Source organism: Oncorhynchus clarkii, chromosome 20 (genome assembly GCF_045791955.1).
Source record: "Oncorhynchus clarkii lewisi isolate Uvic-CL-2024 chromosome 20, UVic_Ocla_1.0, whole genome shotgun sequence".
NCBI classification, from domain to species: domain Eukaryota; kingdom Metazoa; phylum Chordata; class Actinopteri; order Salmoniformes; family Salmonidae; genus Oncorhynchus; species Oncorhynchus clarkii.
In genome coordinates, this window is record NC_092166.1 from 35,791,850 (window position 1) to 35,811,889 (window position 20,040).

Below are 20,040 nucleotides of genomic sequence, written 5' to 3' on the forward strand. Positions count from 1 at the left end.
TCAGTGTGATGAGCTGTGTTGCTTTTACGCCAAACATAACGTTTTGCATTGTTGCCAAAAAGTTCAATTTTGGTTTCATCTGACCAGAGCACCTTCTTCCACATGTTTGGTGTGTCTCCCAGGTGGCTTGTGGCAAACTTTAAACAACACTTTTTATGGATATCTTTAAGAAATGGCTTTCTTCTTGCCACTTCCATAAAGGCCATATTTGTGCAATATACGACTGATTGTTGTCCTATGGACAGAGTCTCCCACCTCAGCTGTAGATCTCTGCAGTTCATCCAGAGTGATCATGGGCCTCTTGGCTGCATCTCTGATCAGTCTTCTCCTTGTATGAGCTGAAAGTTTAGAGGGACGGCCAGGTCTTGGTAGATTTGCAGTGGTCTGATACTCCTTCCATTTCAATATTATCGCTTGCACAGTGCTCCTTGGGATGTTTAAAGCTTGGGAAATCTTTTTGTATCCAAATCCGGCTTTAAACTTTAAACTTCTATCTCGGACCTGCCTGGTGTGTTCCTTGTTCTTCATGATGCTCTCTGCGCTTTTAACGGACCTCTGAGACTTATCACAGTGCAGGTGCATTTATACGGAGACTTGATTACACCCAGGTGGATTGTATTTATCATCATTAGTCATTTAGGTCAACATTGGATCATTCAGAGATCCTCACTGAACTTCTGGAGAGAGTTTGCTGCACTGAAAGTAAAGGGGCTGAATAATTTTGCACGCCCAATTTTTCAGTTTTTGATTTGTTAAAAAAGTTTGAAATATCCAATAAATGTTGTTCCACTTCATGATTGTGTCCCACTTGTTGTTGATTCTTCACAAAAAAATACAGTTTTATATCTTTATGTTTGAAGCCTGAAATGTGGCAAAAGGTCGCAAAGTTCAAGGGGGCCGAATACTTTCGCAAGGCACTGTATATTTTCACAAACTGGGCCTTTACTAGTATTAGCAGACTGATCTATACATATGTAGCTTGGGCAAAACATTTTTTTTTCCAGCATCTCTGCTTGGGCCAAAAAGTTAGTTGTATAATTAACAGTATCTTGCAGAATTCAATAGTTGGAATTGTAAGAGTTGTTTCCATGTCCTTTTCTCTACGGTTCTTATTCTAATGGTATACAAAAAGAACAAAACCGCGACCTCAAACATTTACATCAAAAGGTGAAAAGTTGTGGCCAAAGACACAAAACATCCACATCAAATTAAATATGTTTCTTGATCAAATAGCATGGAAAACAACTTTTTGAGTAGTATTAACTTATCATCCATAAACAACTTAATGTACATTACTGTATTGTACATAGGCTGGTCATGTAGGTTTGTACCTGTAGACTTTCCATCACCATGAAGAAAAACAATGCACAACAGAATAATTGAGTACACAGAAATAAGTTGTGTTCGCAAAGTATTTCAAGAAACTGGAAAACATATCAAGCTAGTATTTTTATATTCCTCAAGTATGTATTCCTTCAGATTAACTTTTTTGTACAAATAATTATTAGACTCAAGTTACAATTGCTAGTAAACACTCAAATACATTTTTAGTTAAACCTTTCCTATATTATCAAAAATCGAATTAAATTGTATTTGTCACATACGCGTGTTTAGCAGATGTTAATGTGGGTGTAGTGAAATGCTTGTGTTTTTAGCTCTAACGGTGCAGTACTATCTAACAGTGATATCTAATAATACACACAAATCTAAAGGAATGGAATAAAGAATATATAAATGTTTGGACAAGCATTATCAGAGCGGCATAGACTAAGATACAGTATATACATATGAGATGAGTAATGAAAAATATGTAAACGTTATTAAAGTGGGTGGTGTTCCATTTATTAAAGTGGCCATTGATTCCAAGTCTATGTATATAGGGCAGCAGCTTCTAATGTGCTAGTAATGGCTATTTAACAGTATGTCAAAGTCTGATGGCCATTAGATAGAAGCTGTTTTACAGTTTTTCAGTCCCAGCTTTGATGCACCTGTACTGACCTCGCCTTCTGGATGATAGCAGGTTGAACAGGTAGTGGCTCGGGTGGTGGTTGTCCTTGATTATATTTTTTGCCGTCCTGTGATAATGGGTGCTGTAGGTGTCCTGGAGGGCAGGTAGTTTGCCCACAGTGATGCGTTGGGCAACCGCACGCTCTGGAGAGCCCTGCACTTGCAGGCGGTGCAGTTTCCAGACCAGGCGGTGATGCTCTCAATTTTGCATCTGTAAAAGTTTGTCAGGATTTTCGATGCCAAGTCAAATTTCTTCAGCCTCCTGAGGTTGAAGAGGCTCTGTTTTGCTTACACCACACTCTCTGTGTGGGTGGACCATTTCATTTTGTCAATGATGTGTACGCCGAGGAACTTGAAGCTTTCCACCTTCTCCACTGCGTTCCCGTCGATGTGGATAGGGGGGGGTGTAATTTCCTGAAGTCCGCAATCAACTACTTTATGTTGACGTTGGATGAGAGGTTATTTTCCTGGCACCACACTCGCAGGGCCCTCACCTCCTCCCTGTAGGCTGTCTCGTCATCGTTGGTAATCAGGCCTACTACGGTTGTCGTCTGCAAACTTGATGATTTAAGTTGGAGGCGTGCATGGCAACGCAGTCATGGGTGAATAGGGGGTACAGTAGGGGGCTGAGCATGCATCCTTGTGGGGCCCCCTTGTGTTGAGTATCAGCAAAGTGGGTTTTTTTCCTACCTTCACCACCTGGGAGCAACCCGTCAGGAAGTCCAGGACCCAGTTGCACAGGGCGGGGTTCAGACCCAGGGCCTCAAGCATAATGATGAGCTTGGAGGGTACTATGGCGTTGAATGTTGAGTCAATTAACAGCATTCTTACATAGGTGTACCTCTTGTCCAGATGGCATAGGGCTGTGTGCGATTGCATCGTCTGTGGATCTAATGGGGTGGTAAGCAAATTGAAATGGGTCAAGGGTGTCAGGTAAGGTAGAGGTAATATGATTCTTGGCTACTCTCTCGAAGCACATCATGATGATAGAAGTGAGTGCTACGGGGCAATAGTTATTTTAGTTCAGATTAGAGATGTACCCATATGAAAACATAATCAACCTATTTCTTTCACTTACTTGTGAAAGTAAAAATCTTTTTAAATGAATTTATCTTATTAACACTTTGTTCTAGCTAGCTATTTGTGTAGGTAGCTATCAAGTAAACCCAATGCACGATATATCGGTGAGCATTTCGGAATTGGCCGATATTAGCTAAAAATCCCAACATCGGCCTGATGTCTAGTTTAACGCCGACGCCAAATCCAATGTCAAAGCTGACATGCATACCTATATAACGTAAGTAGATGATGTAAAGACTCCACGAAAAATACAGCGCTACACAGAACAAAAGCAGAGAAATTCTCAACGGACACTTCCAACAACTAAACAAGTTAAAGTCGAGCTGTCCTTTGAAAGAGTAAGAACATTTCAGCGAGACAACTCAAAGGCGAACTTCATTTAACGCCAAGATAATGGAATTCATTGCCCTTGACAATCAACCGTCCTCTGTTGTGGATGATGTTGGCTTTCTCTGACTGTTCGAGCCCTGGTACACACTATATTTTTCAGATGTTTCCCTACCAGAGTTACACAGTATTGTTGAAATTCACATCCATGAGCATCACTGCTGTTAGCTTCACATCTGATATTTGGACCAGCGATGTCAGCCCCATGAGCATGGAGTCTGACAGCACAGTTGGTAAACGAGGATTTCATACTGACCTTTCTAGGGAGTTTTTCCTAGCCAACGTGCTTCAACACCTGCATTGCTTGATGTTTGGGGTTTTAGACTGGGTTTCTGTACAGCACTTTGAGAGATCAGCTGATGTACGAAGGGCTATATAAATACATTTGATTTGATTTGAAAGCCGTATTTATTGCATGCTCAAGAATGTTCTGGTTCTCATGCCATTTCAATGGCATTTGAGAACATGTTTGAAACTTGGAAACATGAACACACTCCTAGCTCCATTCGAACAACGGACTAAAGAAATCAGCTCAATTGCGCCTGCAGCAGACGTGATACCCTCTGTCATGTCATTGAAACGCCTGCTCAACAAAACTGCCGACACAGACTGGGGTTAACTTACAAAAGTACTTGAGGCTGTGAACATGCGATTTGGTGGCATTCTCTGAGTCTCTTTACTGTGTTGCCACCATGCTAGATGATAGGGACAAGGACCGCTACTTCGATGCAGACATGAAACAGGTTTTACGTGAAATGTTAGACACAGTTGGACAAGATGGAAACGGTCACAGTGACAGTGCGCACTGAGGAAGAGAGGCCACGGACAGACAGAGCTGAAACTGCACTGCTTGACATATATGATGAAATCCTGGCTAGATTTACTATTAAAAGACCATAATGTGTCACTTTTGCAACAAACTGTCAAAATGAAGACCAGAATTGACATGTTTCACTATAACTAAGCCGGAACATCTGGTTTTCAGCAACAATAAAAAAAATAAAAATCATGAAAGTTACTATTTGATACACTGAAATCAGTGACCACCTTCTCACCGCGAGAAACGGCCTACTATTTGATGTTTCCATTTATCTCAAAGGCCTTTTGTAAGCTCTTTCATGTGATATGAGTTGGTAATTGACAATATATCAATTATGTCTTTTGGTCTCCAGGTGACGCGTCTGTGTGACCTGTCAGTGGAGGGGGACTCTGTCACGTCAGTGGGCTGGTCAGAGAGGGTGTGTCTGTCTACTTTGCCTCCGATATGTTCTCCCCTTATCAGAGCCATGTACTGTATTTATAGAGTTGGGACATTGAGACTTTGCATTATGATGCATTTTCAGTGCATTCAGAAAGTATTCAGACCTTTTTATTATGTTATTCTATATTCTAAAATTGATTAAATAGTTTTTTTCCCTCATCAATCTACACATAATACCCCATAATGACAAAGCAAAAACAGGTTTTTATACATGTTTGCAAATCAGTAAAAAAAAAAAAAAAAAATGTAAGTATCACATTTTGCATAAGTATTCACACCCTTTACTCAGCACTTTGTTGAAGTGCCTTTGGCAGCGATTACAGACTCAATTCTTCTTTGGTATGACGCTACAAGCTTGGCACACCTGTATTTGGGGAGTTTCTCCCATTCTCTGCAGATCCTCTCAAGCTCTGTCAGGTTGGATGAGGAGCGGCACAGCTATTTTCAGGTCTCTCGAGAGATGTTAGATCGGGTTCAAGTCTGGGCTGTGGCTGGGTCACTCAAGGAAATTCAGAGACTTGTCCCGAAGCCAGTCCTGCAGTGTCTTGGCTGTGTGCTTCGGGTCATTGTCCTGTTGGAAGGTGAACCTTCGCCCCAGGCTGAGGTCCTAAGCACCCTGGATCAGGTTTTCATCAAGGATCTCTCTGTACTTTGCTCTGTTCATCTTTGCCTTGATCCTGACTAGTCTCCCAGTCCCTGCCACTGAAAAATATCCCCACAGCATGACGCTGCAACCACCCGTAGGCATGGTGCCAGGTTTCTTCCAGATGTGACACTTGCCATTCAGATAATCTTGTTTCTCATGGTCTGATAGTCTTTAGGTGCCTTTTGGCAACTCCAAGTGACCTGCCATGTGCCTTTTACAGAGGAGTGGCTTCCGTCTGGACACTACCATAAAGGCCTGCCTGATGGAGTGCTGCAAAGATGGTTGTCCTTCTGGAAGGTTCTCCCATCTCCACAGAGGAACTCTGGAGCTCTGTCCGAGTGGCCATCGGGTTTTTGGTCACCTCCCTGACCAAGTCTCTTCTCCCCCTGATTTGCTCAGTTTGACCGGGTGGCCAGCTCTAGGAAGAGTCTTGGTGTTCCAAACTTCTTCCATTTAAGAATGATGGAGGCCACTGTGTTCGTGGGGGCCTTCAATACGGCATAAATTTGTTGTGTGTGCTGTCTCGGAGCTCTACGGACAGTTCCTTCAACTTCATGGCTAGGTTTTTGCTCTGACATGCACTGTCAACTGTGGGACTCCAGTCAAGTTGTAGAAACATCTCAAGGATAATTAATGCAAACAGGATGCACCTGAGATCAATTTCGAGTCTCATAGCAAAGGGTCTGAATACTTGTGTTGATAACGTATTTGTTTTATTTTTAATACATTTGTCTAAACCTGTTCATTTTTTCCTTATGGGATATTGTGTGTAGATTGAGGAAACATTTGTTTAATCCATTTTAGAATAAGGCTGTAACGTAACAGAAAAAGTAAAGGGATCTCAATACTTTCCGAATGCACTGTACAGGACACTACAACATTCTATGGCAGCCATTGTTTGCACCCTATTACCATTACATGAATAATATCTAAACAATGCTATATAACTAAATTAAATAAATTCTGAAAGTTGGTTAAATATATGGCTCTGCCCCTTAGTCTACCCTATATCCCGTTGTAGTCATGTGTTTCTAGAGATTTCAGGGGGTGTGGTGGATTTGCCCTGAAACCATGTCTGGTTATTGGGTGTGTGTGGTTTCAGGGGAACCTGGTAGCAGTGGGGACTCATAAGGGCTATGTACAGATCTGGGATGCGGCAGCAGGGAAGAAGCTGTCTGTACTGGAGGGACACACAGCCAGAGTGGGTGAGTGGGTGTAGACTGATGCTGCCCGTCTTACAGAGAGAACAGGACAGCTTCTCCTTAGAGAGAGGAGCAGTAGTGATGCACCATAGAAATAGATTGATACAGAATACAATATCTATTAATTATATTGCTATGGCTTCATGTAAATATTTAGCGTTTAGTCAAAACAACTATGAAAATTGAGTGCATTTCAACTGTTTTGTATGATTTGAATATAATTTATTTGCAAACTTCTCTCTAGGTGCGTTGGCGTGGAATGCCGACCAGTTATCGTCGGGCAGTCGTGATAGGGTGATCCTACAGAGGGACATCCGAGCCCCACCCCTCCAGTCAGAACGCCGTCTCCAGGGACACAGACAGGAAGTCTGTGGCCTCAAATGGAGCACAGACCATCAACTGTTGGCCTCGGGGGGAAACGACAACAAGGTACATGCACAGACAAGGCACCAGTCAATGTCATTTGAAATCAGGAAGTACATTGAAATTCGGATTCTCCAATGTTTTTCAATGAGGAAAATTTAGAATTTGGTTTATATTCTAAATTGACTATAATTTTAAATGGAATTGACCTCAGCCCTGCACAGCACAGACCACCAACTACTGGTATCGGTGTAATTACAAGACACACACAGAAACACAAACCTGCAGTCTGACCTATCCCATCTCACAATAGTTAAACCCTCTCTTGATTAACTACACGACTGCTTTTATCCTTATCCTATAGCATTATTTTCCTAAACTAACAATCCTTCCCCCTCCCCATAGCTACTGGTATGGAACCACTCCAGTGTTCTCCCGGTGCAGCAGTACACAGAGCACCTGGCTGCGGTGAAGGCCATTGCTTGGTCCCCCCATCAACACGGCCTGCTGGCATCTGGAGGGGGCACAGCCGACCGCTGTATCCGCTTCTGGAACACCTTGACGGGCCAGCCCCTGCAGTGCACCGACACCGGATCCCAGGTGTGCAACCTTGCCTGGTCCAAACACACCAATGAACTGGTACGTAGCTAGTGGGTGCTTTTTGAGTTCATTCTTTGGGAAACCTGAACAACATTGACTATGAAATGGGGCCTCCCGGGTGGCTCAGTGGCCTAGGGCACTGCAGCGCTGGCTGTGCCACCAGAGACTCTGGGTTCGCGCCCAGGCTCTGTCGCAGCCAGCCATGACCGGGAGGTTTGTGGGGCGACGCACAATTGGCCTAGCGTCGTCCGGGTTAGGGAGGGTTTGGCCGGTAGGTATATCCTTGTCTCATCGCACAAAAGCGACTCATGTGGCGGGCCGGGCGCAGTGCACAACTAAGGTCGCCAGGTGGACAGTGGTGCGGCTGGCTTCCGGGTTGGATGCGCGCTGTGTTAAGAAGCAGTGCGGCTTGGTTGGGTTGTGTTTCGGAGGACACATGACTTTCGACCTTCGTCTCTCCCGAGCCCGTACGGGAGTTGTAGCGATGAGACAAGAGAGTTCCACAAAATTGGGGAGAAAAAGGGGGTAAAATTCAACAAAAAAACAAAAAAAATCTGGAACAGATCTAGACAGATTTTGTGTGCGGCTGCTCCGATGAACTTGTGCTGACATTGCTTCGAGGCAGTTTGGAACTCAGTATTGCAGGCGATTTTTACGTGCTTCAGCACTCAGCGTTCCCGTTCTTTGAGCTTGTGTGGCCTACCACTTTGCGGTAGATGTTTCCTCTTCACAATAACAGCACTTAGTTGACCAGGGCAGCTTTAGCAGGGCAGAAATTTGACGAACTGACCTGTTGGAAAATTGGCATCCTATAACGGTGCCACGTTGAAAGTCACTGTAAAAAAAAAAGTATAAATATACATAATAAATAAAAAAAAAGTTCACATTTCATAGTCATTTTTTTGTTTGTTTTTTTGTTGAATTTTACAACTCCCGTACGGGCTCGGGAGAGACGAAGGTCGAAAGTCATGCGTCCTCCGAAACACAACCCAACCAAGCCGCACTGCTTCTGAACACAGCGCGCATCCAACCCGGAAGCCAGCCGCACCAATGTGTCGGAGGAAACACTGTGCACCTGGCGACCTTAGTTAGCGTGCACTGCGCCCGGCCCGCCACAGGAGTCGCTGGTGTGCGATGAGACAAGGATATCCCTACCAGCCAAACCCTAACCCGGACGACGCTAGGCCAATGTGCGTCGCCCCACGGACCTCCCAGTTGAAAGTCACTTCAATAAGGCCATTCTACTGCCATTGGTTTGTCTATGGACATTGCATGGCTGTGTGCTCGATTTTATAAACCTGTCAGCAACTGGTGTGGCAGAAATAGCTGAATCAACTAATTTGAAGGTGTGTCCACATACCTTTGTATATATAGTATACAGTGCACAGTTTTGGAAAGCATTCAGACCCGTTGCCTTTTTCCACGTTTTATGTTACAGCCTTATTCTAAATTATATTATTTATCTCATCAATCTACACACAATACCCCATAATGACAAAGCAAAAACTGTTTTTTGAAATTTTTCCAACTCTATTAAAGATATAAAACATAAATACCATTGTGTCAAGGCACAATTTCTGCAACATTGAAGGTCCCCAAGAACACAGTGGCCTCCAGCATTCTTAAATGGAAGAAGTTTGGAACCACCAAGACTTAGAGCTTCCTAGAGCTGGCCAGCTGGCCAAACTGAGCAATCTGGGGTGAAGGGCCTTTGTCAGGGAGGTGTCCAAGAACCCGATGGTCACTGAAAGAGCTCCAGAGTTCCTCTGGAGATGGTTGTCCTTCTGGAAGGTTCTCCCATCTCTGCAGCACTCCAACAATCAGGCCTTTATGGTAGAATGACCAGATAGAAGTTACTCCTCAGTAAAAGGCACATGACAGCCCGCTTGGAGTTTGCCAAAAGGCACCTAAAGGACTCTCCGATCTTGAGAAACAAGATTTTCTGGTCTGATGAAACCAAGATTGAACTCTTTGGCCTGAATACCAAGCGTCACGTCTGGAAAACACTGTAGGGATGCTGCCAGGTTAAGCATGGTAGCAGCATCCTGCTGTGGAGATGTTATTAAGCGGCAGGGACTGGGAGACTATAGAGAGATCCTTGATGAAAACCTGCTCCATTGCGCACCGGACCTCAGGCTGGGGATAAGGTTCACCTTCAAACAGGACAACGACCCTAAGCTGGCAGCCAAGACAATGCAGGAGTGGCTTAGGGACAAGTCTCTGAATGTCCTAGAATGGCCCAGCCAGAGCCTGGACTTGAACCCGATTGAACATCTCTGGAGAGACCTGAAAATAGCTGTGCAGCAACACTCCCCTTTCCAACCCGAAAAAAGCTTGAGAGGATCTGCAGAGAAGAATAGGAGAAACTCCCCGAATACAGGTGTGCCAAGCTTGTTGCGTCATACCCAAGAAGACTCGAGGATGTAATTGCTGCCAAAGGTGCTTCAACAAAGTAGTGTGTAAAGGGTCTGAATACTTATGTAAATGTGATATTTCAGTTTTTATATATATATATATATATATATATTAGCAAAAGTTTCTAAACCTGTTTTTGCTTTGTTATGGTGTATTGTGTGTACCGTAATTGCTGGACTATTAAGCGCACCTGAATATAAACCGCACACACTGAATTATAAAAAAATATGTATTTTGTACATAAATAAGCCACACATGTCTATAAGCCGCAGGTGCCTACAGGTACATTGAAACAAATTAACTTTACACAGCCTTTAAACGAAACACGGCGTTGTAACAAAAATAAATAGGCTTTAACGAAACGCGGCTTGTAACAAAAATTAAAACAGTGACCAATGACTTTCTTGGTAGGCTACTATCTTCCTCCTCCTGTGCACTGAAACCACTGAAGTCATCTCCTTCGGTGTCGGAGTTGAATAGCCTCAGAATTGCTTCATCCGATGTTGGATCGTTTTCATTGTCGCTCTCGTCACTTTCATCCGGAGGCAAATACCCCGCTGAGCTCATGCTGCCCCTTCAACACGCAGCAGTCCAGGCTTTCGAAACCCGTTGATGATAGTGGATTTTTTGACAATGCTCCATGCTGTCAGGACCCACTGGCAGACTTGACCATAAGATGCTCTTCGCCTGCGGCCCGTTTTAGTGAAGGATTTCTCCCCATTTGTCATCCAAGCCTCCCACTGAACAAGGAGCGCCACCTTAAATGCACGATTTACACTGATGTCGAGTGGTTGCAAATACTTTGGGACATCTGCTTTTCTTCCCTCTGAAAGCTTTTGTTGTCTTTTTGCACTGAGTCAGTTCCTCACGCTGCTGTTTCCAACGTCTTATCATTGACTCATTAAGGCCAAGCTCCCATGCAGCAGCTCTATTTCCTTTTCCAACAGCCAGATCGATCGCCTTCAACTTGAAAGCTGCATCATATGCATTTCTCCGTGTCTTTGCCATGATGAGGGTGACAAAATTACTACCGTAATCAGAATGATGGGAAATTTGAGCGTGCTCGATTTACGTCACATTATGTGACGGTGCTCAGTTTTTTGGCGGCATGAATCTTGTGAAAGCGGGAAAAATCCACAAATTAGCCGCGTCATTGTATAAACCGCGAGGTTCAAAGTGTGGGAATAAAGTAGCGGCTTATAGTCCGGAAATTACGGTATATTGAGGGGGACACACGTTTTTATTAATTTTAGAATAAGGCTGTAACCCATATACAGTGCCTTGGGAAAGTATTCAGATCCGTTGACTTTTTCCACATTTTGTGGAAGTATTTTAGTACCTAAACCACTTCCATAGGTATTAAATGTGTCAAACAGTTTCCTGATCTTTGTTATATATCTTAGATATCAGGCAGACACTTTTTTATTTTTTGGTTTGTTATTCAATGCTAATAGCAGTAAGGCCAAGTTCAATACTTCGTCAAATATTTTTTAAAGCATTTTTGGGGATTCTTAAAGACTGTTAAAATTCTAAATCAAATTGCTAGATTATCCTAGGTATGACCATCTTAAAAACCTGTTAAGCCTACCCCCTCCTTTTTCGAACATTCTGTTAAAAATCGCGCAACTTTTCAGCGTCCTGCTACTCATGCCAGGAATATAGTATATGCATATGATTAGTATGTGTGGATAGAAAACACTCTGAAGTTTCTAAAACTGGTTAAATCACGGCTGTGACTATAACAGATCGTGTGTTTCATCGAAAAGCGCAAGAAACTGCTCACTGAAAGCTAAAAATAATATCCATGCGTCACTTTCATGGATTGTTAAAAGGGCACAAAATTAATTATGGACCTGCATGCAATTCCTACAGATTCCACACGATGTCGCCATTGTCGTCATTATCCGGGGAGTTTTTTGTTGGTAAATCCAACCAACTGGATTCCATTTCTTCCGGTCTCCGCCAGGATGTTTTGAAGTGCACATTGTCGGCCATTGATTTGAAGACGAGGAGCTATTGAATACACATCGCCCTGTAATCATTTTGATAGATTATAAACGTTTACTAATACCTAAAGTTGGATTACAAAAGTATTTTGAAGTGTTTTGTGAAAGTTTATCGTCGACTTTTTTAATTTAAAAAAATGACGCTGCGTTTTAAAACAATGTTTTTTTCTGAATTACACAGCTTCCATAGATGGCTATTTTGGGTATATATGGACCAATTTAATCGAAAATAAAGACCCAATAGTGATGTTTATGGGGCATATAGGAGTGCCAAGAAAGAAGCTGGTCAAAGGTAATGAATGTTTTATATTTTATTTCTGTGTTTGTGTATCGCCGGATACGCTAAATCTTTTGTTTACGTCGCATTCAGGCATTTTGGGGTGTTGCATGCTATCAGATAATAGCTTCTCATGCTTTCGCCGAAAAGCATTTTAAAAATCTGACTTGTTGGCTAGATTCACAACGAGTGTAGCTTTAATTCTATACCCTGCATGTGTATTTTGATGAACGTTTGAGTTTTAACGAGTACATTTAGCATTTAGCGTAGCGCATTTGCATTTCCAGGTGCCTAGTTGAGACATCTGCGTCTCAAGGATCAAGAAGTTAAAGGATCTGAGCCTTCCCCCCCCCCCCCCCCAGTTTTCTCCTAAAATGACATACCCAACTCAAACTGCCTGTAGTTCAGGACCTGAAGCAAGGATATGCATATTCTTGATACAATTTCAATTGAAACACTTTGACATTTGTGGAAATGTGAAATTAATGTAGGAGAAATAACACATTAGATCTGGTAAAAGATAATACAAACAAAAAACATGCTTTTTCATCAACTTTGAAATGCTAGACCAAGGATATAATTTCAGATAGGAGTTGGTGTAATTTGGATCCTGTGAAGATCTACATTACTGCACAATATTTTGTGTCAAATCTGCCAGGAGTTTGCCCAAATGTGCCGAATTTATACATTTTCATGTTCATAACTATAGAGAACATACAAAAATGCTATGGCATTAAAAAACAAAAAAAATTAACATAGTCCCAAGAATGTCATACATGATGGATCATTAGCTTATATACTTTTACACATCTAGATGGGTGTGGAGCCAGAGACAGCAGTGGGGTCAAACTGTAGACCCCAGTTCCTACATTTGAACATAATGGATTTTATCAAACACAACTATGCTATATTTTTTTCTCTGGGACCCTCAGGATGACAAATCAGAGCAAGATTACTGAATGGAAGTCATTCTAGTCACATTAGCGCATGTTAGCAACAACCGTCCTGGTTTAGGGAGACCGATCCCGTAGAGGTTAAAACAATTCCATATGTTAGCTTAGTACCCCCTCCCCCCAATACACCACAATCCACTAATGCCTATGATTAAGTGTTAAATAACACTATTTTGTTAAACAAGGTTAGTTTCAACATGAAATTCATTGCAGCTGAAGTCGTGTATAAAACCCACAATGCAATCTTAATTTGAAATTTCTTAACTGCCTTTTATTTCCGTAACCTCAAAGTTATTGGAAATGTTATTAATTTTTTTCCTATGTTTATTCCCCCCCAAAAAATTAAATGGGATACTTGAAAATAATGTTCTAGGATTTCTTCTTGGAAATACTTAACTTTAGGGCAGCTAAATGCGTGTCTTGTGACAAATGGATACTGTTGGAACCATTAATTAACATTTTCTTGCGTCATAGACACAGTTGGCTACCGGACATTTACATTCAGCAAGAAAGATGAAGCGCGTTTAATTTGTTATCTAGCTAGCTAGTAATTAACAATATATTACCATATTCTAGAAGTGTTAAAAATCTAGCGTTAGCTCGTCAAATGGCAAAGAAGAACTTGGCTAACGTTAGCTATGTTGCCTATAATGTCGTTATGCGTTAGCTAACGTAAACTCACTAACTTTTGCACATCGCCTTGGTCCGTACAATTGACCTTAATTTTAGCGCACCAAAAACGTAATACTTCCAGATCAACACCATTGTAAAAGCACACTTTTTCCCCTTTCCAACAAAATAAATGACATGACCTAAACGCTACCCGTTTCTGCATAATTCAAGCAGGCAATAATCCCCGTTGGGTCTTTTTTTTTTTTAAATGGCGGGTGAGGAAACGAAACTAATGCATGATAGTAAGAAGGAAAATTGCTTTTTTTTCACTCGATCTGTCCACCTTATCGCCTCTAAAATGTAAATAAAACACTAAAGCGTTTATATAATGTGTGATTACATACCTATTTGAAGGTTTGTGTCGAATTTGAATCGGGTTTTTAGGACGAAGCTAAAGTGATTTTCATAAGTAAACAGTTTTTTTGAGTCGTGATCGCTTGCAGTGACGATGCAAAATATAACCCCGTCTGTCCATTTCTTGTTTTTAACCTTTCTGATCTCCCCATCCCGGATCCGGGATCGTGAATACAGACTCAAGCTCATTACCATAACGCAACGTTAACTATTCATGAAAATCGCAAATGAAATGAAATAAATATGCTAGCTCTCAAGCTTAGCCTTTTGTTAACAACACTGTCATCTCAGATTTTCAAAATATGCTTCTCAACCATTGCAAAACAAGCATTTGTGTAACAGTATTGATGGCTAACGTAGCATTTAGCATTAGCATTCAGCTGGCAACATTTACACAAAAAAACAGAAAAGCATTCAAATAAAATCATTTACCTTTGAAGAACTTCAGATGTTTTCAATGAGGAGACTCTCAGATAGCAAATGTTCAGTTTTTCCTGAAAGATTATTTGTTTAGGACAAATCGCTCTGTTTTCTGCGTCACGTTTAGCTATGAAAAAACCCCTGTATCCAGGATTGTGTAAATCTATCAGCAAGCTCATTAGCATAACACAACGTTAACTATTTATGAAAATCGCAAATGAAATGAAATAAATATGCCATCTCTCAAGCTTAGCCTTTTGTAAACAACACTGTCATCTCAGATTTTCAAAATATGCTTCTCAACCATAGGAAAACAATCATTTGTGTAAAAGTAGCTAGCTAGCGTTAGCATTTCGCGTTAGCATTTAGCGTTAGCATTAGCGTTAGCATCCAGCACGCAACATTAACAAAAACATAAAAGCCTTCAAATAAAATCATTTACCTTTGAAGAACTTCTGATGTTTTCAATGAGGATACTCTCAGTTAGACAGCAGATGCTCAGTTTTTCCAAAAAGATTCCTTGTGTATTAGAAATAGCTCCGTTTTATACATCACATTTGGCTACCAAAAAAAATCCGAAAATTCAGTCCTCAAAACGCGAACTTTTTTCCAAATTAACTCCATAATATCGACTGAAAACATGGCAAACTTTGTTTAGAATCAATCATCAAGGTGTTTTTCACATATCTCTTCATTGATACATCGTTCTTGGACACATGCTTTCTCCCCTGAATCAAATGGTAAAGTAGAAGCAGCTGGCAATTGCGCACCGAATTCGACGCAGGACACCAGGCGGACACTTGGAAAATGTAGTCTCTTATGGTCAATCTTCCAATGATATGCCTACAAATACGTCACAATGCTGCTAAGACCTTGGGCGAACGACAGAAAGTGTAGGCTCATTCGTTGCGCAATCACAGCCATATAAGGAGAGAATGGAAAACAGAGCTTCAGAAATTCTGCTAATTCCTGGGTGATGCATCATCTTGGTTTCGCCTGTAGAATGAGTTCTGGGGCACTTACAGACAAAATCTTTGCAGATTCTGAAACTTCAGAGTGTTTTCTTTCCAAAACTGTCAAGAATATGCATAGTCGAGCATCTTTTCGTGACAAAATATCGCGCTTAAAACGGGAACGTTTTTTATCCAAAAATGAAATGGCGCCCCTAGAGCTCTAACAGGTTAAACGATGAGAGTGCTAAACCTGGTGGAGAGAGATTGTAAGACAGAAATAGTAGCTTTATGCGTGCTGTACGTTACGGCATGACACGTCATAATGTAACGGAGGGTCCATTTTTTTCAACTTTTCTCCAATACTATAGAGCCATTACCATGTCAATCAACCCTTGAATAGAAACATAGTTCACACCCCAGATTTTGAAGTCAACACAGTCGCTATACAGTCACATTAGTTTTCTTTGTAGCCTCGTTTGAATGTTGCGGTTGCGCACATTTGTACGGAATGGGGTGAGTTTACATTAGCTAACTTACCGGTGGTGCAGTCCCTCTACCACCATCTCTCATCATGGACAACACCTTCTCCTCCAGCTGGTCCCAATGAATGGTCTCTCAGCTCCATTCTTAGCAGCCGACTTGATGTCGGACCACTTTTTTTTACGGTGGCGTCACTAGCCATACCCCCGACGGCAGAGACCGACTCGCCCACTCTCACCCATCCTATCTTTTTGATCTCTGCAGTGACCCCACAGTTTGTCTCCCCAACAGCAACCTTTTCCTGGCTGCTATTTCCTCCACCATCACTTCAAACTCTTGTTTGCTGAACATTTTATTGCGCTTTCCTTAGTTATCCGTTTATTGATATAGCTAGTCTGATGGCTATAATGTGTGAAAAAAATGGGTTCGCGAGCCAACAAAAAAATAATCATTTCGAGACCCAAAGCAAAAAACAAATGGAATAAAATGGAAATATCAACACTTTATTATAGTGGGCCAAATCCTATCATCCCGTTCACAGGCTTGTTTATTGGGTTCAAGCACGTCACTAATGTCAATGCCACATAAGGTATTTACGAAGTTCCTAAGAATGAACTATCTTAGGAACTTATATTTTTCCTTAAACTTCTTACTTTTTTTTTCTTAATGTTTTGTGTATCCAGCCCCAGGTAATTATGAAATGTGATGGGCCATAACCCGATCTCCAGTAACGAGAACCATGTAGCTATGACACATTCCTACATGATTTCTTTATTTCAGACCGACCACTTAGAAGTTAAATCATGGGAGGGAGATGTTTTACTGAACATAGTCTTTCACAAAATTGGGTGGATTATCCCCTTTAAGCATTTGTCACTATTATTTTTACTTCCAGGTGAGCACACACGGTTACTCCCAGAACCAGATCTTGGTGTGGAAGTACCCCTCCCTCACACAGGTGGCGAAACTCACAGGCCACTCCTACAGAGTGCTCTACCTGGCCATGTCCCCTGACGGAGAGGCCATCGTGACAGGTGCCGGAGACGAGACCCTGCGCTTCTGGAACGTCTTCAGCAAGATGAGGTCCACCAAGGTAACCCCACACCTCATTGACTGGCGACATTGATTTTGTGCTGCCTGTGCCCCACTTAAAGTCTACCTGTTTTTAAATTATTTTGTTACCAATACCAACCCAATAAGCAAAACCAGTGTCTCATTTGGGAAACACTGGTATAGAGGATTTTAGTGTGTTAGAGAACTGACCCCTGCTCTCTTCCTCTGCAGGAGTCCGTATCTGTTCTGAACCTGTTTACCAGGATCCGGTAGCCAGAGGGAAGCTTGTGTCCAACCAGGGGGTGAACCAGCACACTGGATTTCATTAAAAAAAAAAAAACTCCCCTTTCTCTGCCCCCTTATGTCCTCCTCGGCCTCTGGTAGCCCATGGTCCTTTCAAATACCCAAGGCCAGATCGTCAAGCCGATAGATGGGAGTCAATATTCCAGTGGAATAAATCCTATCCTCACAACACCCATCACAACCAGTGTGACATTACAAGGCCACACCACCATATAGTACCATTGGTGATTTTCCCTGGAAGAGGAGTATTCTGGGCTGTAATCTTCCCCAAGTGATTCTGTTTTGTTTACAGACAGACTGTGCATACCTGCCAAATATGAAGTTTGTCCTTTTTTTTAATGTTTTATTTATTGTTTATCACGTAACGTTGCCAGTGTGCAACAGCAGACTTTGTTTTGTTTCCTGTGTGAGTGAATGTTGAGTGTCGGACTGTTTGTGCCTGCCTTAAAGGGCAGATAGTTTACATCTTAAAATGGAAGTATGTCAAATATTTTTTTGCCTCACGAGGTATGAAAATGTGTGACATGCTTTGACTTCAGGGTGAGCTGTCCTGTACCTATTTGTAAACTTTTTTTTTTACATGTTGTAGACCATTCTAATTTATTCACACGGTAAAAAAAGAAGTTTTAAGTTAATTGTGTGATGCGTGTCAATAATGGTGGAAATCTTACATTTTTTAATTAGAAAACAAATCTGCAGTTGTCATTTTGAAATTTGAGCAGTGGCCAAATACTAACTACATAGAATCACTTACAGTTTTTCTCTGTAAATTGTGTTGTTTTGCCAGTTAATTGTCTTTTTTAAATTTTTAACCAAAGTATCAGTACTCAGTAATCACTTGCATGGATATATGTAGGTTAACCTACATTTACAGAGACAAATTTACCATTTTTGGTGTCTTGAGTTCTAAGAAAATGTAATTGCATTCAGTCTGATAACGAGCAAGTAGTATTTGGGAACATAGGTAAAAAACTAGGCATAAACTTTGGAATTTATACTTATACAGGATAAAACCTGAAAAATATTAAAATTGTAATTTTTTTCCTGGGTGTAGCAGTAACTGAAATGCGCTTTAAAGAAAAGGGAAAAACATTCATGGTCTCTTAAAGGCCTTGATGGTTGCATTGTGCTATGTGTGTCTGTCTGCGGTATAAAGATATTTAATCCAGGGTACTTATTTTTTTTCTCAGCATTTCTTTGTTTGATTCTTGTAGTGGTACCTTTTTTCATTTTCTCAGTTTGGATGTGGGTTTTGAGTGACCTTGTGTGCCGTCTTTGAATGAGTGCTATTTATTTGAGCTGTGTAAAAGTGTCCAGTTTACACACAGCATGTGTGTATTATTCTGAGAGTTGATTATTATCTGATAGTTGAAAGATGGAATGCTGACCTGTACAGTGTATATACTAGCTCCAGTCCTAGCTAAGCGTTTGTACTTATTTTATGCCACAGAAACAAAACAAGGAATGCTGCCAAATTGAAATGCATAAAGAATGTTATGAAGGTCAAAAAAATATTTCTGTACTGAGAAAAAAATTAAGTGATCACATCACTATTTTCGAGTGTATGCTATTATCTGTTTGCATTATAAAGTGTGTAGGTAGGAGAAAGAATGCAGAGCATGTATGATTGGCGTAGTGTTGTATAGTCCCCTGAGAGAGACATCATTCTTGCTAAAGAGCTTTAACTGCTGTATGTGTTGATGACTATCATACCGTTAATCTCCCGTGGGCAGATTCTGCATGTAGACCGAGAGATTCTGCCAGGACTGAAAGGGATGTGTGAAATGGAGCAGCAGTAGTTCAGTTTTTTTTGGTGGGTTTCATCACTGTTTTTTTGGTGGGTTTCATCACATGTTGTTATTGTACCAGAAACTGAAGTCCAGTGTGAGATGGCTCTTGTAAAGCTGTCCTAATACAAAGGAAGCACCAGAGGGCAGTCTTCTCTTCTACAGCAGCAGCAGCCTTTCATCCACACCTCTGTTCCATTTCCGCACCAAGATCAGGCTAGTGGTGGACAACTCCAGTTCTGGAAGGCTGCAGTATGTGCAAACTTTTGATCCAGCCCAGTGCTATTTGATTGAACTAATGGTTGCATAAAAAAAGTAAGTGGATTCGTTGAATGGGTTGAATGTGCCTGCACACACACTGACCGTTCAGAGCCCTCTTGAGCTAGTGCCCTAGCTCCCACCCCTTCAGTGTTCACATGTGTGAAGGACTGAGGGAGGAATTGTGAGAAATATGGAGCTTCTGCTTAAACTAGTCCTTCAAACGGTTAAGATTTTCAACAATATTGTTTTTAGAGACGAGACAAAACCAAAGGTTCAGGAACTGGTAATGTTCCATATGGGCCCACATCACAGCTGCTTCTTAATAGTATTGAATTGCTACCTTTTCTTCATGACCACTGAAGTGAAAGGAGAGGCCAATAAGGTGTCTCTTTACCCTTCACTGGTCATGGTGAGAGAGAGGGGATAGAAGCCCATTCTAAAAACAACTTACCAAGCCCCCTCCCCCCTGTCTAACCTGGTTGCTTGTTTGCAAATCTGTTGTTTTCACCTATCCAGTCCCTTCAGTTCTGCAAACACAGAGGTTAGCAGATATGAGTTTG

General features: G+C 41.5%; 1 protein-coding gene across 6 annotated transcripts in view; it reads left to right on the forward strand.

Moving 5' to 3' along the window:
* The window catches only part of LOC139376307 (fizzy-related protein homolog), a 34,004-nt gene extending 15,399 nt beyond the window's left edge, over positions 1–18,605 (forward strand). For all 6 annotated transcript variants that reach the window (XM_071118692.1, XM_071118693.1, XM_071118694.1 and 3 more), the window contains exons 8-13: positions 4,647–4,712; positions 6,484–6,586; positions 6,828–7,012; positions 7,352–7,585; positions 16,972–17,169; positions 17,361–18,605. In XM_071118692.1, coding sequence (XP_070974793.1) covers positions 4,647–4,712; positions 6,484–6,586; positions 6,828–7,012; positions 7,352–7,585; positions 16,972–17,169; positions 17,361–17,402 — 828 coding nt within the window. In that variant the 3' untranslated portion in view covers positions 17,403–18,605. The remainder of the gene's footprint in view (positions 1–4,646; positions 4,713–6,483; positions 6,587–6,827; positions 7,013–7,351; positions 7,586–16,971; positions 17,170–17,360) is intronic.
* The last annotated feature ends 1,435 nt before the right edge of the window (positions 18,606–20,040 follow it).